The 23,737-nt window shown below is 49.7% G+C and overlaps 1 protein-coding gene across 1 annotated transcript in view; it reads right to left on the minus strand.

Moving 5' to 3' along the window:
* Nucleotides 1–535: 535 nt before the first annotated feature.
* The window catches only part of RSPO4 (R-spondin 4), a 38,720-nt gene continuing 15,518 nt past the window's right edge, over nt 536–23,737 (minus strand). Inside the window, exons 2-5 of the mRNA XM_004272962.1 lie at nt 7,637–7,825; nt 6,795–6,935; nt 4,011–4,196; nt 536–639 (exon numbers count right to left, since the gene is read on the minus strand). Coding sequence (XP_004273010.1) covers nt 536–639; nt 4,011–4,196; nt 6,795–6,935; nt 7,637–7,825 — 620 coding nt within the window. The remainder of the gene's footprint in view (nt 640–4,010; nt 4,197–6,794; nt 6,936–7,636; nt 7,826–23,737) is intronic.

Raw genomic sequence — 23,737 nt, forward strand, 5'->3', positions numbered from 1 at the left:
TCCAGGGATTGGCCAGAGCTGGAGGCACCCACAGCTCCGGGTTCTGGGGTCTCCTCTGGAGCAGAAGCGGGTCTCTCAGGACTCAGTAAGCCTGCCTGGGCTGTGGCCTGGGCCCTGCCCTTAGAAACACCTTCTCTGCAAAGGGGTCAGGGAGGGTCCGGGAAAGGCCTAGAAAAAGATGTTTGCTTTCTTTAAGGAGGAGACAGAGAGCGAGGGGGTGAGGGATGGAGTGCACAGGAGCTGGTGTCTGTCTTAGTGTGTGTGTGTCGGGGGGGCGGGCGGTGGGGGACGCAGTGAAGAACAGAAGAAAAACAGGAGGAAAGAAAAAGATAAAAGGAAAGAGAGAAAGAAGAGAAAGGAGGGGAGGGAGAAGGGGAAAACAGAAGGGTTAGAAATGCAGGAAATAAAAGAGAAAAAAGAGAGGAGAGGTGGGTGAGAAAGATAAGAGAGAAGGAAGAGAAAGCAGCGGCAAGACAGCGAGGAGCGCGCGAGAGAAAGCTTGGAGCTGCCGGCGGTCTGGCTGCGGGGGGCGTGCCTAGGCGGGCGCTGGGCGGGGCCTCCCTTCCCCCCTGCCGTCCAGCTTCCGGTCCTTGCGCGGGCGCCGATCTTTCCCGCTCTTCTTCTGGTTGGGGTTACTTTCTGCAACGAGAGCGCGGGGCGTTGTTGCTGAGGCCATCCTGACAGACGAGGGTGCCCCCCACTCCCCGCAGCAGGCTCGGAATGACATGGGGGTGCTGACCTGACAATCACTCCTTTTTGGAGTTGGGACGGCAGCATCACTTACCCCAAACCGGACACTCCCCTCAGTTCCTCGGCGGGGGGTGGGGAGGGCGCTGACCTGCTGAGCACCACCCATGCTGGGCATCTGCCCCGCCAGGCCTGGAGGTCCACTGTTGGGACCCCAGTTGGGACTTAGGGTGGCCTCGAGGGGGCGCCCGTGGCACTCCCACGTGCACTCACTGTGAGGTATACAGGGCTCTTCCCTGGAGACTCAGCACCTTTCACCTGGGTCCCGGCACCAACCTTCCCACTCAGCTTGGGCCCAGCTCTGCCCTCAAAACGACAACAGTAACGTCAGCACTTAGCTGATGCTCCCACTGAGTATGTCACCCTCACAACAGCTGGGAAGCAGGCGCAGGCCCACTGCCCCATCTGACGCCGTCACCGGGGTCTGTGCCTCACCCAGTTCCCACCGTGGGGAGTGGATGCAAACCCCAGACCTGCCTCGGGATCCTGACCCCATTGTGCCCCACTCCCCATGCCCCGTGGAGCTGGGGTGAGTTTCTAACACAAACATCTTACCAAGTCCCATTTCTCAGGTGAGGTGACTGAGGCCCAGGTGGGGCCTCACTTAACTCAGTGGCACAGCCTGGGCTGGAGTTCTGGGCATCACTTTCAAGTGACTCCTCACTCACTTGGAGGAAAAGACCATGTTGTCTCCGTGGCCTCCCCGCACCCGCCCCAGCCCCCTTGCTCACACCGTCCTGGCCACTGGCAGGTTCATGCCACCTCCACACCTTTGCACTGGCTTTGCCCTCCGCCTGGAATGCTCTTCCCATTGTTTTTTGTCATTATTATTATCAACAGGTGAGAAGACTGAGGCATGGCTGGGAGCAGGGCCAGCCCTAAATTTCTGTTTTAAAAGTGTCTCCACATCCAGGCCGTTTTCACCCATCGTTGGCCCCATCCTCTTCTCCCACAGGAGCTGTGTGCCCCCTCGAACATGAAGGAACCGAGGCTCAGGGAACCACTTCCCAAGGTCACAGGTCAGGCACTTAGAGAGCTGGGAGTGGCAAGGGGAGGGCAATTTTATTACCTGAGTATCAGCTGTGTGCCCGCCTCCTCTGGAGTCAGGGCTCCTCCCTTCTCAGGGTCATCCCCTGAGACCTGGCTGCCCGCTTCTGCGCAGGCCCCCTACACCCACTCCTGGGCCCTTCAGGGGCGCTGAAGCCAGGCGCCCCTCTAAGCTCCTGCTGACTTGTGTCAGCCTTCAGGGGAGGACAGCATCTGGGGGATGGGGTGGGGGGCTGCCTGAGGGGCCCTTGCCAGCTGTGAAGGTGGGAAATGGGGTGAGAGGCTTTGGGTCCCCACCTCTTCCCTAGGCCTGCCTACCCACCCACACCTGCCATCCACAAGCGTTGACTGAGCACCTACTATGTGCCAGGCCCTGTTCTAGGTGCTAGAGAGGGAGCTGGAAATAAAGCAAAGAGCTTGCTTTCACTGGAGGTCCCACTCTATTGAGGAAGACAGACATTAAACAAGCAAAGAATGTGCACGATCATTTCAGGAAGATTTAAGAGCTTGTGACGTGATATGATGGAAAGTGACTCTTGGTTGGGGGACGCTCATGGAAGGCTCTCTGAGGAGGGACGTTTGAGCAGATGCCGCAGGGAGCCCACAGCAGGGCTGTTGTGAGGATCAAAGGCATCATATTTACAAAGCACTTAGCACAGTGCCCGGCATGTGGTCAGCGCTTCCTGGATGTTCGCTGCTGTTGCTATTGTTGTTATTATTCTCATTGTTATTACCTGGGGGGACAGCTTTCCTCTCTCAATCCCTCCACAGCCTATCAGCCACTAGCTCTCAGATGCCATGAGAGATGTGGCCATAGTGCTACGGACACCTGTCCGTCTGTGTGGGTGCTTCCTCAGGTCTGGGGTCTCTTAGTTTCTCTGGTCCCATCTCAAACTCATCCTCTGTCCCCAGCTGCCCACTATGGCCCTGAGGCGCCTCCATCTCTGTTACCTGCACTCCCAACCCAGACACCACAAGCCCTTCTGAAACCAGGGGTGCCCCTGGGTTTAAGTCCTGACTCCACCCCGACCCAGTGAGCCCCAGGTCACCTAGCTCCAGGGCCCTCACCCTTACCGTGGCTGTAGACTCTTCTTTGCACACAGACCTATGTTTGAATTCCAGGTCCACCTTTCCCTAGCTGTGTGACCCTTGAGCAAGTGGCTCAACCTCTCTGGGCCTTAATCTCCTCATTGGTAAAACTAGAATAACAATACGCACTTCATAGTGTCATTGTGCAGATTGAATGACTTAATGAATGTAGAGAATTATCACAGTGCCCTGTGCATGGTAGGTGCACAGTTAACATTAGCTAATGCCACATTATTACTACTCACTGTTTACATCTTACCCACACACTCTGTGGCCTCTCTTCTATTTAAATCAGTGGTTCTTCATAGCCAGTGGGGTATTCTGGAACTCTGTGGTGATCTCGGTTGTTACAATGAAGGGGTTCCCTGGGCCATTCAGTGGAAGGGATGGGAGGGTGCTGCGTGGGACAGTCCCCCAGGAAGAAGACCCCATCCCAGCCAGTTCTCTAACGGCTGCTCCAGCCTCACGTAGGGAGCTGAGAGTTGAACTCTGTCTCTTGTGTGAATGCCAAGTGTTTGGGAACACTTGTCCATTACTGAATATTCTAGGGCTGCCAGCGTGGTGTCAATCGAGAAGTCAGACAGTTTTGTTGGACTTTACTAAGAGCTGGTCGCCATTTGGGAATTTGCATCTCTGACGGCAACACAGCCGTGCATGAGGCCCTGACCGTGGACGGCTACCACTTTCACTGTGATTTGACTTCGGTCAGTACTCTCTGGTGCCTTGGGCCCAAGCGCTGCCATAATGAAATTTCTTTTATTTCTCTTTTATAGTTAAGCACTATACTGAATCTTTTAAAAAATGACCAGTGCCAGTGGGTCACATTATCCATGACTTTGTTTCAGAGTGTAAAGAGGGCGTCCCAAGTCCTTTGACAGGAGGTGTCAGTCTGAAAGGGTCACAAACTCCCGCTGGAAAGGGCAAGCTTGATCTTCCCAAGGGGTCTGGGACTGACCCCAGTAGGAGGACACCAGAGGGGGCAATGCTCAAGACACAGAAAGGTGTGGCTAGAGGGGGGCTTTCAGGCAGCCTTACAGGGACTCGTTGTGGGGGCTGTGTCCCAAGGCCACTCAGAGCCACCCTGGGCCCTGCCTGCTGCTGCCCCCCGTGCCCGGCCTGGTGCTCACCTCCCGGGCAGGGCCTCCGAATGGGACATTGCCTTGACTCAGATAGCACCTGGCAGGTGGCTGCCTCCTCCCGCCCGGCCCGGCCGGCCTCCCGCACGCGGGTCTCCAGGCCCCAGGCTGAGCCGCAGGTCTTCCCGTTGTGTGTGCAGGGGCTCCAGCTGCCCCAGGGGCCCAGCTCACACTCCTCTGTGAGGTGGAGAGACAGACAGACAGATGGGGTCAGCCGGCAGCGAGTGTTCCTCAGCTCAAGGGCAGGGTCTGAGCGGTTCAGTTCCCTGAAGACACCATCTCCTCATGCAAAGGAGTCACAGGCTATTACAAGCAGCAGAGGGGGACGTTTAAACAGCTATTTGTAAGAGCCTGGGATGAGAGCTGTACTAGAGCAAGCACAGGCTGCTGCGGGCCAGACGCCTGAGGGACCCGTTGTGTGGCTTTAAAGGGGAAGGCTTCCCTGAGGAGGTGACAAAGGAGCTAAAGGGAGAGAGGACTTCTTCATCAGGTGGTGATGGAAGGAAGTGCATGCGGGGCAGCTGTGTACAGCCTGGGGGACTGGCCACGCTGTGTCAGGGACAAGGAAGCTACAGTGGGGGTGGAGTGAAGGTTCAAGGTCAGCTGGGAGGCCCTCGGGGCCAGGACCTGGATTTTGAACTTGATCGTGTGCCTTTGATCAGCTGTAGGAGGTGGGAGCTACACTGGGCTGTTGTGAGGAAAAATGAAGTCACGGACATGAAAGGTCTTAGTAGGGAGAAATTTTCAAAATATATGACCATATATAGTATTCTTTCACATTTGATTCTTTTAAGAGTCCCTGAAAGGTAGGCAGAGAATCGGGCAGCTATTAATACCCCATTTTTCAGATTAGGACACTGAGGTCTAGAGCAGGTGAGGGGCTTGCTAAGGGAACAGAGAAGGAGCTCACAAAACAGAACTGCAAGTGTTTAAGATCCAGTTGGGCCCAGACACCAGCTCTCCAAACCTTTGAATGATGGTCCTTCACAGATGCATTCATTTGGGAAGCAAAAACTGAGCACCTACTGTGTGCCACCTGCCGTGCTGGGTGCCGAGGTGCAGCAGGAACAAGACAGACCCTGCCGGTCTGTCTGCTGGTCTTGGGTCTGCCTCCCAGAGTTCACTGTCTAGAGCGGTCAGGCTGGAAGGCAGGGTGCTCTGACAGTGATGGGGAAAAACAGGCAGCTGTGGGAGACCAGAGGGTCCCAGCCTGGGTGACCTGGAAGGCTTCCTGGAGGAGGAGACTCCTGATCTGTGTCTTGAAGTAGGGCTGGGGAGGTCAGCCAGGCTCAGGGAGGGGCAGGAAGGAGAAGTGCTCCAGGTGAAAGGAATAACCCTAGCAAAATCCCCAGGATGACTCTGCCCTCATGGGGAAGTTGGAGCACGGACTCAAATGGGGAAGGAAAAAAATGATAGGGGTGGAGAGGCGGCAGATGGGGACCAGACTGCCCATAGCCTGGGGGCTCTACCTGAGGACAATGGGAGCCACTGAAGGGCCTTGAGCAGAAGAGAAGCCTGATCAGATTGTCATTTTGAAATAATCACTCTTGCTTCTGAAATGAGCCAGCTGGGCTAGAGGCAGTGAGACCAGAGGCAGGCAGGTAGGCAAGAGGCTGCGGCCAAGGTCCCAGCAATGGGCAGAGGGTGGGGAGAAAGGGATGTGTGGGGATGGGGTGGGGAAAAGGGGGAAGGAGAGGTGCAGCAGGTTTGGGAGCTTTATTCTGCTTCATTTCCCCCAGAGTTCTTTTTACCACCTAACATCTGTATTTATTTTTGTGTGTCTTCCGTCTCCCCACTAAAATGTCACGTCTATAAGGGCAGAAGCTTTGTCTGTTTTGTTCACTGATGTGTCCCCAGCAACTTTGAAAGTGCCTGGAGCGTAGAAGATACTCATTTCCTGAGTGAAAGAACGAGATTGGATTGGATGTAGGATGAGAGAGAAGAGCCCACAGTGATGCCCGGAGCTGGTTATTGATGGAGGAAGCCCAGAGGAAGCCCCAGGCTGGGGATGGGGAGGGAGGGAAGGAGGCATCCATAGGGCAGGTGAGGATGTGAGTCTGCTGCCCATGGAGAAATGCAGTTGAGGACAGTGAGTTAGGAGCCATCAGCTTTTGGAATGACCGTGAACATGTGCCCAGAGAGAATGTATAGGCAGAGATATGTGATTTAGGTGAGAACACTGGAGAATACCCTTGTGTAAGGACAGATCACAGAGGAGGGGCTCACACAGGAGTCTGAAAAGGAGTGATGGGAAAACAGAACAGTAATGACAGCTAATATGATGTGTAATAATAATGACATGCATTGAGCATTTGCTGTGTTAGTTACTGTATTAAGTACTTTAAATTGTATTAATTTATCCCTTACGACAACCCCCCCCCATGAAGTAGGTTCTATGTTCTACTGTAATTTTTTTAACATTTGGAGAAACTGAGGGACAGAGAGCTTAACTGACTTGCTCAAGGTCACTGATGGTGAATTTTAGAGCTAGCATTTGAACCCAGGCCTTATTCCAAAATCAATGCTCTTCTTCTGTGCTCTGTGGCCTCTCTTGGCAATAATACTGATGTAGATGTTGGTAGTAATAGTAATCATAATGGTGCTTATGATGGGTCTAGTGTATTGAAGGGTTCATAGGTGTACCTGACACGGTGTTGGGCTTCCCATCACCACGTGACATTCTCCTATGATTTCTTCCAGGTCTCCTGACACCCCTCACCAGCCCCTGCTCCAGGGAGGGAGGGGACAGGGCAGGGTGGGGATGCCCCCACTCACCCTGGCACTCCCGTGTGCTCTGCTGGGCTGCGGTGCCCGGCGGGCAGGTGGGCAGACACTTTCCCTTGTACAGGTAAAACCGCCTCTTGCACTGGATGCAGAAGTCCTGGCTGAAGCAGCTCTCACATGTGGCCCCACATTCTGTAATACAGCAGGGCCACCCTTGGTGAGGGTGGCTGCCCAGGGAGGGGACCCTCTGGGACTGCCTGGGACTGGGGAGGGCCTCTGAGTAGCCCAAGCTCTGTAGCACTGGGGTCTGGATTCAGTGTGTCCTCTGAAGCCCAGACTTGTCCAGGGTCAAACTGAGCCGCATTCAAGAACTCTTGTTCTCATTTGAATTGAGGCTCAGTGGGGGCAGGTGACATGTCCAAGGTAACATGGTTATTTTGATTTCCTTTCTCATTTTAGCTGAGGCTCAGAGAGGGCAAGTAAGTTGCCTCAAGTCACACAGTAAATCTGGACTGGGAGTGAGGACTCCCTACTCCATTTCCATCAAATCTCAGAGATGGTCATGATTTGTCCAGGTCACAGTGAAAATTAGAGTTAGGAGTTAGGGCTCCTTTTCCCATTGAGCTAGGCCCAGAGAGAGTGAGTAGCCTGCCAAAGGCCACAAAGCCAAACTAGGGTAGAAGCGAAGGTCCCCTGTCCCATTAATGTTGAGCCCAGAGAGGGCACTGACTTGCTAAGGGCTTCACAGCCAGCCTGAAAGCCAGCAAGTATCTCAGAGTCCGGGCTCGGGCGTATAGTACTTCCCCGGGGGCTGCGTTGGGCTGGAGGCAGGATGTGGGCCAGGGATGCTCAGGGGGACAGCGCTAGCACAGGACAAGGGAGGGGCCACGTACTTCTGCACCTGTTGACCTCCTGGCCGCGGACGCCGAAGTAGCCGGGGGGACAGTCATGCACACACTTGCCGTACTGGCGGATACCTTCCCGGCGGATGAACAGGAAGAGCCTCTGCTGGCAGGTGGAGCAGCCATTCTCCTCTGAGCAGATGACACAGCCTGTGCAGTTGCCCCCCAGACCAGTGCCCACTGCCAGCCAGACCAGGGTGGAGGGTGGGGAAAGGAAGAGAGAGATAGTCAAACCATATGCGTGAGCAGCTCAGACTGTCTCACTGGTATAGCAATTGAGCACGTGGCCACCCAGATGACTACATTTCCCACGCAACTAGATGTGGTCAGCGACCAAAATCTAGTGTGTTATAAGGTAAAGCAGTGTGTGCAACTTCTAGAGAGCTTAAAGGGCAGGGGCATATCCTTTGTCATCCCCTCATCCTTCCTGGTGGGTGGAATGTGAACATGATGGCTGGAGCATGAGCATCTATTTTGGATCATGAGACAGAGACCATGTGTTAAGGATACTGGAGAAATAAGATAAAAAGATCCTGGGTCCTCGAGGAAGGTAGACATGCTGCATCAGCCCTCTTCTGCCTGTGCAGACTGTTACATGAGAGAAAAATCAGTATCTATTTTGTTCATACCACCGTTATTTGGAGTCCTCTGTCACTCACAGACAAACTTGATCTTCACTAACATAGTGTGTATGTTTGACTGGGTGTGGGGTGCCCATGCCTGTGGAGGAGCCCCTCACCCTCCTGCTGCCTTTCTGAACAATACCCCATTCCTCACTGCCACCATTATCAAAGGCTCCCCAAATCATCAAGTATAGCAAGTGGAGGAAAGGAACTTTTTGTTGTTCCAGAATTGGCAACCAGGGCTCAAAACTGCGAAGAAAGAGGCGGAAAATACCCTGGAAAGAGAGCTTCTCCAAGGCTTATAGGGAGTCTCTGCTGTCTGACCACCACCTGATCAAGCTGACCCCCTAGAGAGGGGGACTCAGGGGACTTAGGAGCTGTCAGCCTGGGGAAGGGGGAACGCTGTGGCTTTCCCGCTGTTCCCAACCCCCAAACCAAGAGGGAGGAGAGGCAAGGGTACCCCTCACAGAGACGGATGCCTGCAAAAAGGGGTGACCAGCACCTCATGCCTTGGTTGGACATGAACCTGTGTGGCAGCCCTGCAGGTCTGCCCCGTCCAACATCTCTTTGAGCAGAGAAAAGAGACCAGGAGAGAGAAGGGCCAAGTTGGGAGGGGGAGGCAGCAGAAGAACCTGCACATCCTTCATGGCAAGCAAGGGGGTTCTCAGCAGCGAGGGCCCCCTAGGAGTAGCTGGGCTCAAGTGCCGCTGCTGCTGCCTCCCCAAGAAGGCTGGTTGCTGGCGGGTGCCCCAGCAGGAGGCAGCAGGGCAGACCATCGGGGGAAGATGGTATTTGGGGAGAGTCAGAAAGTGACCAGGTGTCATTAAGGGACAGAAGAGGACCAGGCAGCTTCTTAGACACAGTGATTAGGGAAACATGAAGCTGTTTCATGTATGTTAATACTCCATCAAGGTCAGCCTGTTTAATAAACTACTTATACACTTTGGCCCACCCGAGCCCATGGCCACCTAGCAGGGGACGTTCTTGACTCTCCAGCCTCACCCCCACCCCCTTCCTATTGGTGCCCCATCTTCCTTTCAGAGGAATTCCCTGTTGTGAGGGGCCCTGGAGAAGGGCAAATCCTGGTGCCTGCCCCCAGAAACAGAATCCATAGAGGCCTGGCCCTTCAAGTCGACAGTGAGTGGGCATTGACCAAAACCTGACCAATCAGATATGCCTGGTAGTAGGGCTGAAGCCCACAGAAGCGACTGTAATAGCAACGCAGATGGTGACAAAGCAAAACTCTTACTAACCACTGTCTCTTGGAAGAGCTTAGGGGTCACTCAGCACAACCCATGCCACATCACTGGGGACGCTGAAGCCAGAGGAGGTGCAGGCTTCCCCAAGGTCAGGTAGCCAAACAGCAAAGCAGTTCCAATTAGAGCTACAGCACTATTTGTAGAGTGATATTTCAACATGCTGCAGAAAAAAGAACCCAACAAGGACCCTCCCCTGACCTCAGAGGGTGCGGGTGTGTGTGTGTGTGTGTGTGTGTGTGTGTGTGTGTGTGTGTGTGTGTGTGTGTGTTTGCACTCTGTTTGGATTTGAGAAGATGTAGGCCAGAGCTGGTGGGCAACGCATGAGGGGTGAGTGTCCCGAGAATGGAGGCCACACAAGAGATTGTCTGTGCACCTGGATCCACCCCTAGGAGGGTCCATAAAGTCTCTTCTTTTCTAAAGCCGTTTTGAGTAGGGTTTTCTGTCACGTGCAGCCAAAGACTCCTGACCACACAGAAGCAGAGAGAGAGAGAGAGAAAATAAATCAGATGCAGGGAGAGAAAAAAAAGCAACCAGAAACTTCATGGGCCCTAGATGGTCAGACAGAGTTTCTGACCATCTTCCAAGCCCAGGTTCCAGTCCCCCAAGGCTTGGCTCACCCCATAGCTCCAAAGAAAGTCACTAGTTCACTTGAGCTAGCTCTCCTCCTGTCAAATTGCAATCAAAAGGATGTATCTCGGGCTTCCCTGGTGGCGCAGTGGTTGAGAGTCCGCCTGCCGATGCAGGGTACACGGGTTCGTGACCCGGTCTGGGAAGATCCCGCATGCCGCGGAGCGGGTGGGCCCGTGAGCCATGGCCCCTGAGCCTGCGCGTCCGGAGCCTGTGCTCCGCAACGGGAGAGGTCACAACAGTGAGAGGCCCGCATACCGCAAAAAAAAAAAAAAAAAAAGATGTATCTCACCAGATAGGTGGAGCCCAACAGATCATGGTGGAGCAGCTCTGCTTCAAGGCCAAGGGACCTGAAGCACTGCCTGCCCAGCCTGACCATGGCACGCCAAGGGACCCTGGGATTGTAGGGAGCACAGTTTGAAAACCCCTGGCTCCTTCTACACCTCAACTGCATGCTGGCCTTCTTTGCTGCCCTCTAGCAGCTCTGATACACGTTTCTAAATGAAGTATTTGAGCTCTGATCTGCAAGTTCCCCGAGCTTTCTTGGGGCATCAGAGGGGAAGGCACCCCCTGTGATTTCCCTTAATCAGTATCTCCCATAATCAAGACCATCCTCCCCTGGTCAAAGTGTCAGTTGTACCAAAAAGGATGGCCTTGTGCTGCTCCAGCAGCTGGAGGGGCTTGGAATGACATCTGAGTCCTACTGTCCTTCCCCAAGCACCCAGGGGACAAGCTGAGACTTGGATGTCCATGTTATGGAGAATGACAGTGGGGTTGGCAATTTACAAAGGGATGCAGGCTTATAACAACTCTGTACGTGCATTAGCCCAAGGCTGAGTGATCCATCCATCCATTCATTCAACAGTTACTGAGCCCCTGCTTTCTGTGAGGTCCAGTGCTGGGGGCTCGATGGTTATGAAATGTGGCAGCAGCTGTATGATCACGGGCAAAGTACTTTTAACTCTCTGGGCCTCAGTTATTCTAGCTGTAAAAGGGGGGATAATGCTTAACTTGCAGTGCTGTTGTGATGAAAGGAGATGGTACATGGAAAACTCTTAACTTAAGGCCTGGCAGCAGACTTCTGATAAATTGGATATCTTGTTATTATATTGTTTTCTGCCCTCAAATACCTAAGGACATGTAGTATGGTCCAGGTGCCCAGGTTCAAATCCTGGCTCCACCACCCGCTGACTGACCTTGGATAAGTACCTTCATCAATGTGGGCCTCAGTTTCTCCACCTGAAAAACTGTGGCAACAACCCCGACTCCCACACATTTTGTTACGAGGTGCGTGCAAGCAGCAAGTACCTGGATGCCGTAGGTCCTTCTCCATAAATATAAAGTCCTTTCCTGTTCCCTCACTGACACGATACATGGTGGGATTGTCAGCCCACGTTTGGACCCTCCTCGCCTTTCACTGGTGAGAGAACGGAGGCCAGAGGCATTGGTGGAGGACAGCCACCAACCACCATCTCCAGGGAGATGGTCTTTCATCCTCAGGATGGTGAAGGGCTCAGGGAAGAGACAGAGGAGGCAGATTTGGTCTTGGGTGAAGGGCAGGTTTTTCTTTCTGTTGGGATCAGGGAATGACCTGTGCTCTTTGAAACAAGGGTTCCCAACCTCAGAGTCATCCACATCCTGAGAATGAGCCCAAGCCCCTTGTTGCTTTTGTTTGTTTGCGGTACGCGGGCCTCTCACTGCTGTGGCCTCTCCCGTTGCGGAGCACAGGCTCCGGACGCGCAGGCTCAGCGGCCATGGCTCACGGGCCCAGCCGCTCCACGGCATGTGGGATCTTCCCGGACCGGGGCACGAACCTGCGTCCCCTGCATCGGCAGGCGGACTCTCAACCACTGCGCCACCAGGGAAGCCCTCCAAGCCCCTTGTTTTGATAGGAGTCAATGGTTCAGTGTTTGCAAGTGAGCTCTATATGTTTTCATTTAGGGATTTGAGTGGCTTCAGGGTCATCTCTGCATTATCATGCCTCCCCCCCACCTTCACTCTGCAGTGCTTTCCTTGAGGGGGTCAAAAGGCACAGGGAGACATCTTGGACCCTGAAAATTACCTGTTTTCCCCAGACAGGCTCATCTCCTCAGCAGCCCACAGTGAGTCTGTCAATGAAAAATCCTCAATACCCAAAAGCCAAGAACTCCAGCCACACACTTAAAAAAAACCAAAAAAATTTGCCAACATTTAAAAAAATCAGATTTCACATAAGAAGCTGGAATTTGGACTTCTCTGGAAAAGGTATGAATACCTGCTAACACTGGGCCTGCATTCCTGCAGGGCAACGTTTAGTTGGAGTTCCATAGATGGGGCATGTGCTCTCCAGTTTGTCAGTCCCCGCCCCCCCATTGCTACCCCTGACACTGAGGGCAAAGGTCAGCTGCCACGTGTTATCCCCCTCGAGCTGCTGTTTATCTTGTACCTGCTTCATTCGTTCACATTAGAAGGCAATGTAGAGCAGGGGGCCCCAAACTTGGGCACGCATCAAATTCACCTAGAGGGCTTGTTAAAAACACAGATTGCTGGGCCTTCCCCCAGAGCTGCTGATCCAGTAAGTCTGGGGTTGGGCGGGGGGGAGGCTGAGAATCTGCACTGCTAACAGTTTCCCACTTTAAAGTGGAGTTGGGTTAAGAGCCAGACTGCTCGAGTTCAAATCCCAGCTCTACCCTTTATCCTTGCCATGTGACCCTGAACTAGTGCCTTAATCTCTCTGTGCTTCAGTTTTCCCATCTGTAAAATAGAAATCACACTGGCCAACCTTACAGAAGCTTGAGGACCTGAGCAGGCTGGACACTTAATGAGGGTCTCAGTAATGTTACTGTCGCCACCTGCCACACCTCCATTGGTGTTTGTGATCTTGGACTTGCTTTGGCAATCAGTGCAGAACTTTTAATTTGATGTCAACATTTTTAGGGTAGAGTTTCTTCATAATTGGGATGTGCCCAGGGAAGTGTGTTTTGCATGAGAACATTGTGTGTCATGGTGGACTAAAGGATTTGACACAGCTGTCCCGAAGGACTCCCTGTGGGTGAGGAAGATGGGGAAGAAGAAAAAGAGACCGCTCCTCCCTGCCCCAAGGCAGTGCAACCTGAGGAGGGCCAGGCCCTGCCCTGGGCCCTGCTATGTCCTTGAGAAGGATCCAGAACCATGTAGGGGGGCCCCATGCAGAGAGTGATGGGCAGTGCCTTCTCGGATCCCTGCCTGGCAGTGTGGGATGCATGTCACCGATAACCAGAGGAAATAAACAACATCTGGGCTCCCGTCCGCCTGCTCAGACCGCCACATATGGGAGGCAGTCACTGCCACTGGAGGCTGGCTCAGAGGGCCCCAGGCACATTCCTGCCTCGGGGGCAGATTGCACCATCCTCAGCAAGGCACGGGCCCTAGAGATGACTCCAGGTTTGGAGACTCCTGCAGGTGTGGGGACATTGAGATGATCTCAGCTCTGCAGCATGACAAAACACCATTTTCTGGCTGGGTGATCTTAGGGAAGTGGCTTCACTATTCTAAACCTCAGTCTCCTCTTCTGCAAAATGGGGACAATGGTAGTAGCAATCACCTCCCAGGCACTTGTGAGCTCATCCATGCAAAGTACTTAGCACAGCTCATGGCTGATGAATGAGCATTATTTTATTACTTGCTTCATGGGAGATACATGAGAGGCACCCCGAGGTGCTCACTTGAGGGCTGGGGCCCAGCCTGGCTCATTCTCCTTCAGATTTCCACAGTCTCGCACATTGTAGGTGCCCACTATTTCTTAAAAGAAAGAATAATGCGTGAATGAATAAATGAATGAATGATGGCTTAATAAAAGTTCTCAAAAACTGTTCTCAGGGAGGCTGCAGTCTAGTTGGGAGAACTAGGCTCATACATTGCAAAGAAAGCTGATGATGTCTGCCCAGCAGAGCTCAGAGCCAGGGGCTGGGCACAGACTGCAGTCATCAGGGATGGTTTTCTGGAGAGGCAGATGTGGGGACGAGAGCAGGGCTAGTCTGTGTGGGAGAAAGAAAGGTTTTTAAGAGAGGTGAGTACATGACAGTATATAAGTTGGTGGCAGGGAGGGAGCTCGGGCAAGGAGCAGACAGTGAATCCCTGCTAAGATGTCTGTGCATGACACCAAGGGGTTAATGCGTAGGACCCTCAGAATATAGTAACAATAGGCACACATCCAAAATGGAAACTTGTAATCCTTTCCCCTCCTTCCCCGCAAACCTGCCTCTCCTGTCCATCTGGGTGAATGGCTACTCCACTCATGGTCAGAAATCTTGGAGTCCCCCTGCCTCTTTTCTTTCCTTCCTGTCCCACATGGAATCTATCAGAAATTGGTCTGCACCAACACGTTTTCCCCCTCCCTCCCAATCATCGCTTGCCCTGCTCCAGTCATGCTGGCCTCATCCTTGCCGTTCCTCAAATATGCCAAGACCACTCCCTCCTCAGGGCCTTTGCACTTGCCCCTCCCTCTGCCTGGAATGCCCTCCCCACATACATCCTCAGGGCTTACTCCACTTCAGGTCTCTGCTGGAACGTCCCCTCCTCCGTGAGACCTCCCTGACCACCTCGCCTGAAGTAGCACCCATCCCTGCATCCTTGTCTCACCCTGCTTTGTTTTTCTTTGGCATTTATCCCCACCTGATATGGGATGTGCTTGTTTAAATTTTTGGTGTCTCTTTCCCACCACTGAAAGGTGAGCTCCAGGAGGGCAGGGGTAAACCACAGCACACTCCACAGACTCTTTAGCACCATGCTTTGCTCACTTAAATTATCCTGGCGAATGTTGCACATCAGTGACTCATGCTTTTTTTATAGCTGCTTACCATTCCATATAGAGATGCTGCAAAATTAATTTAGGTATACTTATTATATCTATTTCAGAGAGGAGGAAACTGAGGCCCAGGGCAGGGCTGCTGCTTGCCTGAGGTCACTTAGTAAGAGGACCCAGGCAGTGTGGCTGCAGAACCTGAAGGCTTCATCTCGAGGCCACACGGCCTCCCAGCTGCCAGTGTATCCCAGCACCTCCTTTAATCCTCCACACAGAATAACAGGTCCCCTTGCTAAGGCCTTGCTAGGTTCCCAGTGCTGTGCTAAGGCTACTGCCTCCTTCAATGTCCATTTGACCTTGACTGAGACAGGAAATTAGCCAAACAGTGGCAGTACATGTGTTCGCAGGACAGACCCTGCCTCTTCTGCATCTCTCATTCATTTTCCCCTCATCCCGTACTCATCTCCCCTCATTTCCATGATGTGGGGCAGATCAGTACCTGCGTGTTCAATCAGGGGTGACATGCCTATTTCCCCGTCCTTCAGGTCCCCTCTAAGCTCTCTACAAGTGATTCTCTTGCCACCCACCTAGGCCTGGGGAGGTGGGGAAGTGCCCTGCCCCAGCCCCTGCTTGAGGTCCACATAGAATCACTTTCAGACATCGGCTTCCATGGGCTGGGGAGGTGGGGAGATGGAGGCTGGAAGTGGAGCCAGGGTTCATACCACATCTGCTGTTTCCCAGCCAGTGGTGATCCTGAGATTTAAATCCACATCAGAATCACTTGGGGCTGCTTATTAAAAGCAGAGACACCTCCATCCCTCGATATATGCTGTTGGTTTAACGTGTACACTGGTGTGCCTGGGGTCATATGTGTATGAACTCGCGTGATTTTCAGAAACCACTTTGTGAGGTCAGCCAGGGCGTCCCAAACTCTAAGGAGCACACAGAGTGCCCAGGGACCTTGGGTTCAAGTGTAGATTTTGATGCTAAAGGTCTGGGCTGGGGCCTGAGATTCTGCTTTTGTACGATGCTCCTGGGGGATGCTGATCGTGCTGGTCTCCAGACCTCATTTTAAGAAGCAAGACGGGGCTTCCCTGGTGGCGCAGTGGTTGAGAGTCCACCTGCGGATGCAGGGGATACGGGTTCGTGCCTCGGTCCGGGAAGATCCCACATGCCGTGAGACATGGCCGCTGAGCCTGCGTGTCCGGAGCCTGTGCTCCGCAATGGGAGGGGCCACAGCAGTGAGAGGCCCGCGTACCGCCCCCCCCCCCCCAAAAAAAAGCAAGACGGCAGGTGCTGTTATTACTTCTTACTTTACTGAGGAGCAAACTAAGGCTCAAAGGCCAACAACTATAAGTCACAGAGTTAGACCGAGCCCCCAGACTCTACTGTGTCACAGTGCCTGTCCCTGCTGGTGTGACAATGGATGAGAGGTTGGGCTGATATTTGGAAGGGGCAACTTGGCCCCTCTTACCACTCATAGGAGGGGCATTTTCCCAAGTGGCCCAAGTTGAGGACAGTCCCTGCCAAGCCCAGCATGGCAAGAAGAAGAGGGGCTGGGTTCGTGTGCCCTGAGCATGTGTGTGTCTCTGAGACAGTGGCAGGTGTGTGCGGACAGATGAGACCCATACCAAAAGGATTCTAGTGCCTGGAGGTTGAAGCATGGAGAAGGCCTTGGCTGTGCTACCGCTGCCCAGCCCTCCTGCTAGGCGGGGGAGGGTGGACAGTCCAGAGCGGGCTGCTTGTGCCTGGAATACCTCCTCGCATCAACCCAAATATCTGCTTCCTTAACCCTTAACGACCCACCCTGGATCCACAAGATATGGTCTGCCTTCATTAGCTATTCATTAAGGGAGGTCACGCTTGTGTTCCTGATGGGAGCACTGGGGGCCCTGAGCAGCCCAGAGCAGCTGCCAGAGACCTTCAGAAAATCACCGCTGCTTAAAAAAAAGAATTGTTGGCAGACAGCAGAAGCAAGAAGAACTACAATCCTGCAGCCTGTGGAACAAAAACCACATTCACAGAAAGACAGACAAGATGAAAAGGCAGAGGGCTATGTACCAGATGAAGGAACAAGATAAAGCCCCAGAAAAACAACTAAATGAAGTGGAAATAGGCAACCTTCCAGAAAAAGAATTCAGAATAATGATAGTGAAGATGATCCAGGACCTCGGAAAAAGAATGGAGGCAAAGATCGAGAAGATGCAAGAAATGTTTAACAAAGACCTAGAAGAATTAAAGAACAAACAGAGATGAACAATACAATAACTGAAATGAAAACTACACTGGAAGGAATCAATAGTAGAATAACTGAGGCAGAAGAACGGATAAGTGACCTGGAAGACAGAATGGTGGAATTCACTGCTGCAGAACAAAATAAAGAAAAAGGAATGTAAAGAAATGAAGACAGCCTAAGAGACCTCTGGGAAAACATTAAATGCAACAACATTCGCATTATAGGGGTCCCAGAAGGAGAAGAGAGAGAGAAAGGACCAGAGAAAATGTTTGAAGAGATTATAGTTGAAAACTTCCCTAATATGGGAAAGGAAATAGCCATCCAAGTCCAGGAAGCGCAGCGAGTCCCATACAGGATAAACCCAAGGAGAAACACACCGAGACACATAGAAATCAAATTGGCAAAAATTAAAGAAAAAGAAAAATTATTGGAAGCAGCAAGGGAAAAACGACAAATAACATACAAGGGAACTCCCATAAGGTTAACAGCTGATTTCTCAGCAGAGACTCTACAAGCCAGAAGGGAGTGGCACGATATACTTAAAGTGATGAAAGGGAAGAACCTACAACCAAGATTATTCTACCCAGCAAGGATCTCATTCAGATTTGATGGAGAAATCAAAAGCTTTACAGACAAGCAAAAGCTAAGAGAATTCAGCACCACCAAACCAGCTCTACACAAATGCTAAAGGAACTTCTCTAAGTGGGAAACTCAACAGAAGAAAAGGACCTACAAAAACAAACCCAAAACAATTAAGAAAATGGTCATAGGAACATACATATCGATAATTACCTTAAACATGAATGGAGTAAATGCTCCAACCAAAAGACACAGGCTAGCTGAATGGACGCAAAAACAAGACCCATATATATGCTGTCTACAAGAGACCCACTTCAGACCTAGGGACACATCCAGACTGAAAGTGAGGGAATGGAAAAAGATATTCCATGTAAATGGAAATCAAAAGAAAGCTAGAGTAGCAATACTCATATCAGATAAAATAGACTTTAAATTAAAGAATGTTACAAGAAACAAGTAAGGACACTATGTAATGATCAAAGGATCAATCCAAGAAGAAGATATAACAATTAAAATATATACGCACCCAACATAGGAGCACCTCAATACATAAGGCAACTGCTAACAGCTGTAAAAGAGGAAATCAACAGTAACACAACAATAGTGGGGGACTTTTAACACCTCACTTACACCAATGGACATATCATCCAAAATGAAAATAAATAAGGAAACAGAGCTTTAAATGACACAATAGACCAGATAGATTTAATTGATATTTATAGGACATTCCATCCAAAAACAGCAGATTACACTTTCTTCTCAAGTGCGCAGGGAACATTCTCCAGGATAGATCACATCTTGGGTCACAAATCAAGCCTCAGTAAATTTAAGAAAATTGAAATCATATCAAGCATCTTTCCTGACCACAACACTATGAGATTAGAAATGAATTACAGGGGAAAAAACGTAAAAAACAGAAACACATGGAGGCTAAACACTACGTTACTAAATAACCAAGAGATCAGTGAAGAAATCAAAGAGGAAATCAAAAAATACCTAGAGAAAAATGACAATGAAAACACGACAATCCAAAACCTATGGGACGCAGCAAAAGCAGTTCTAAGAGGGAAGTTTATAGCTATACAAGCCTACATCAAGAAACAAGAAAAATCTCAAATAAACAATCTCACCTTACACCTAAAGGAACTAGAGAAAAGAAGAACAAACAAAACCCAAAGTTAGCAGAAGGAAAGAAATCATAAAGATCAGAGCAGAAATAAATGAAATAGAAACAAAGAAAACAATAGCAAAGATCAATAAAACTAAAAGCTGGTTCTTTGAGAAGATATACAAAATCGATAAACCATTAGCAAGACTCATCAAGAAAAAGAGGGAGAGGACTCAAATCAATAAAATTAGAAATGAAAAAAGAGAAGGTAAAACAGACACTGCAGAAATACAAAGCATCCTAAGAGACGACTACAAGCAACTCTATGCCAATAAAACGGACAACCTGGAAGAAATGGACAAATTCTTAGAAAGGTATAACCTTCCAAAACTGAACCAAGAAGAAATAGAAAATATGAACATACCAATCACAAGTAATGAAATTGAAACTGTGAATAAAAATCTTCCAACAAACAAAAGTCCAGGACCAGATGGCTTCACAGGTAATTCTATCAAACATTTAGAGAAGAGCTAACACCCATCCTTCTCAAACTCTTCCAAAAAATTGTGGAGGAAGGAACACTCCCAAACTCATTCTATGAGGTCACCATCACCCTGATACCAAAACCAGACTAAGATACTACAAAAAAAGAAAATTACAGACCAATATCACTGATGAATATAGATGCAAAAATCCTCAACAAAATACTAGCACACAGAATCCAACAACACATGAAAAGGATCATACACCATGATCAAGTGGGATTTATCCCAGGGATGCAAGGATTCTTCAATGTACGCAAATCAATCAATGTGATACACCATATTAACAAATTGAAGAATAAAAACCATGTGATCATCTCAAAAGATGCAGAAAAAGCTTTTGACAAAATTCAACACCCATTTATGATAAAAACTCTGCAGAAAGTGGGCACAGAGGGAACCTACCTCAACATAACAAAGGCCATATATGACAAGCCCACAGAAAACATCATTCTCAATTGTGAAAAACTGAAGAAAGCATATCCTCTAAGATCAGGAGCAAGACAAGGATATCCACTCTCACTGCTATTATTCAACATAGTTTTGGAAGTCCTAGCCACAGCAATCAGAGAAGAAAAAGAAATAAAAGGAATACAAGTTGGAAAAGAACAAGTAAAACTGTCACTGTTTGCAGATTACATGATACTATACATAGAGAATCCTAAAGATGCCACCAGAAAACTACTCGAGCTAATCAATGAATTTGGTAAAGTTGCAGGATACAAAATTAATGCACAGAAATCTCTGGCATTCCTATACACTAATGATGAAAAATCTGAAAGAGAAATTAAAGAAACACTCCCATTTACCATTGCAACAAAAAGAATAAACTACCTAGGAATAAATCTACCTAGGGAGACGAAAGACCTGTATGCAGAAAACTATAAGACACTGACGAAAGAAATTAAAGATGATACCAACAGATGGAGAGATATACCATGTTCTTGGATTGGAAGAATCAATATTGTGAGAATGACTATAGTACCCAAAGCAATCTACAGATTCAATGCAACCCCTATCAAATTACCAATGGCAGTTTTTAAAGAACTAGAACAAATCATCTTAAAATTTGTATGGAGACACAAAAGATCCTGAAAAGCCAAAGCAGTCTTGAGCAAAAAAATCGGAGCTGGAGGAATCAGACTCCCTGACTTCAGACTACACTACAAAGCTACAGTAATCAAAGCAATATGGTACTAGCACAAAAACAGAAATATAGATCAATGGAACAAGATAGAAAGCCCAGAGGTAAACCCACGCACCTATGGTCAACTAATCTATGACAAAGGAGGCAAAGATATACAATGGAGAAAAGACAGTCTCTTCAACAAGTGGTGCTGGGAAAACTGGACAGCTACATGTAAAAGAATGAAATTAGAACACTCCCTAACACCATGCACAAAAATAAGCTCAAAATGGATTCGAGACCTAAATTAAGACCGGACACTATAAAACTCTTAGAGGAAAACATAGGAAGAACACTCTTTGACATAAATCACAGCAAGATCTTTTTTGATCCACCTCCTAGAGTAATGGAAATAAAAACAAAAATAAACAAATGGGACCTAATGAAACTTCAAAGCTTTTGCATAGCAAAGGAAACCATAAACAAGACGAAAAGACAACCCTCAGAATGGGAGAAAATATTTGCAAACGAATCAACAGACAAAGGATTAATCTCCAAAATATAAACAGCTCATGCAGCTCAATATTAAAAAAACAAACAACCCAATCCAAAAATGGGCAGAAGACCTAAATAGACATTTCTCCAAAGAAGACATACAGATGGCTAAGAAGCACATGAAAAGCTGCTCAACAACACTAATTAGTAGAAAAATGCAAATCAAAACTACAATGAGGTACCACATCACACCAGTTAGAATGGGCTTCATCAGAAAATCTACAAACAACAAACGCTGGAGAGGGTGTGGAGAAAAGGGAGCCCTCTTGCACTGTTGGTGAGAATGTAAACTGATACAGCCACTATGGAGAACAGTATGGAGGTTCCTTAAAAAACTAAAAGTAGAACTACCATATGACCTAGCAATCCCACTACTGGGCATATACCCAGAGAAAACCACAATTCAAAAAGACACATGCACCCCAATGTTCATTGCAGCACCATTTACAATAGCCACGTCATGGAAGCAACCTAAATGCCCATCAACAGACGAATGGATAAAGAAGATGTGGTACATATATAGAGTGGAATATTACTCAGCCATAAAAAGGAACGAAATTGGGTCATTTGTTGAGATGTGGATGGATCTAGAGACTGTCATACAGAGTGAAGTAAGTCAGAAAGAGAAAAACAAGTACCGTATATTAACGCATATATGTGGAACCTATAAAAATGGTACAGATGAACCGGTTTGCAGAGCAGAAATTGAGACACGGATGTAGAGAACAAACGTATGAATACCAAGGGGGGAAAGCCGCGGGGGTGGTGGTGGTGGTGGTGTGATGAACTGGGCGATTGGGAGTGACATGTATACACTGATGTGTATAAAATTGGTGACTAATAAAAACCTGCTGTATAAAAAAATAAATAAAATAAAATTCAAAAAAAAAAAAAAAAAGAACTGTTACTGGATTCCTCATCATTCGGCAAGCTCCATGGTGGGTGAAGGGGCGGGTAGGAGCAGCGGCTGAGACCAGGACCAGGGGAGGCAGTCACACCCCCCAGCTGGCTTCCCCGGCATCCACGCCCCCAGAGCTCGGCACGCCATTATCCATGAACAGAATTGTCACGAATCTGCCCGGAGTGCGAACCTGTCGCAAAATCCATCTGTCTGTGGAATTGTCACAAAACTCTCTTGCGTGTGAAAGTGTCAGGTATGTGAAATTGCATAAGGAATTGTCTTGCAATTGTCCTACATGTAAAACTGTCATGAAGTGTTGGGTACGTGCAGTTGCTATTCTTCTGAAAAAATACGGAGAGGACAGTTCCTTTTCTTTTTGTGTTAGAAGAATAGGTTTGCTGTGTGCGTGACCTTGAACAAGTTGCAGAAATACTCTGTGCCTCAGTTTCTTCTTCTAGTGCCTTTTACAGGGCTATTTTGCAGAAAAAATGCATTATGCTCAAAACAGTGCCTGGCACACAGGAGGTGCTCAAGAGACCCTGCTACACCCCCCCCCCCCCACACACACACGAAATCTCTCTGAGGCAGGTGTTTCTGACTTGTTCATGTCTGTAGCACCGGTACCTGGTACACAGTGGGTGCTCAGTGAGAACCTGTGGGCTGGGGAGTGGACTCAGACAGGTTTTGGCTTTGCCTATGGTGGGGCTGTCTGGCCGTGTGGCGTCGGACAGGTCTCTTGCTTCTCTGATTCTCTCTGAACCTGCCTTGGGTGCTATAAAGTGCCCCAAGAGCTGTGTATAAAGCACCTGGCAGTACTGGGGACAGGAAACACTAGCTGCTAATTCCCTTTCCCTCTGTGGGGAGTTCACGGTTCCCGGGCGCTTTGTGGCTGTGGAGGCCTCCTGTGGCTCTTTGGGAGGCTGTGAAAGCTTCAGCTTCGGCTGCGTGGGAGGATGCTGCAGCAGTCAGGACCTGGGGGGACATGTCCAGCCAATCTGGAGACCTGATGCCACAGGCCGGGGGTAGGGGGGATGGTGCCCACTAATCCAGTCCAGGAGCCCCCCACGAGCCGTGGGGAGGATGAGTGCCAGGATTCCAGGGAAGGTGGGGGAACTTCCTAAGAGGAACTGAGAGCACATGATTCCTAACATGCACGCGACTGAGAGGTACCAGGTCTCGCAGTTTGCTCCACAAATGACCCCTTCACCCCACCATGCTGAAGACCCGCAATGAACAGAGCTCGGGGCTAGGAGCCAGGACTGTGCTTCCTGTCTCAGCTGGGACCCAGGCTCACTGTGTGACCTTGGCAGCCTCAGTTTCCCCAGCAGAAAAACAAGGGATTGGTCTTGACAGAGGACTTTCCAACTTTTTTCAGCCAAGGAAGCTTTCTTTTTCCCAAGATAGGATGTGATCTGGGAGCTCGATTAATAGGGCAGCTAAGAGTTGAGCTGCTTTGGCTGAGGCTTGCATAGGGTGAGGGGGAGGATCTCAAGCCAGTCCTCTTGGTTTCGTCTGCTCACTTCAGGGGGCATCCCCTAAGGTCATGGATAATCTCTAAAGACTTTCAGACCCCGAAGTCCCTCAGCACCAATGGCAGCAGAGGCAGTACAGCATGGTGTAGCAGTTAAGTCAGCCTCTGCAAGCAGAGAGCCTGGGTCTAAATCACAAAGTAAGCCTCAGTTTTCCCATCTGTAAAATGGGCATAATCATTGTCCTCATGCATTGCTGAGAAGGTTCAGTATGTTGGTGTGTCTGACATGCTCAGAACAGGGTT

Source organism: Orcinus orca, chromosome 16 (assembly GCF_937001465.1).
Source record: "Orcinus orca chromosome 16, mOrcOrc1.1, whole genome shotgun sequence".
NCBI lineage: Eukaryota > Metazoa > Chordata > Mammalia > Artiodactyla > Delphinidae > Orcinus > Orcinus orca.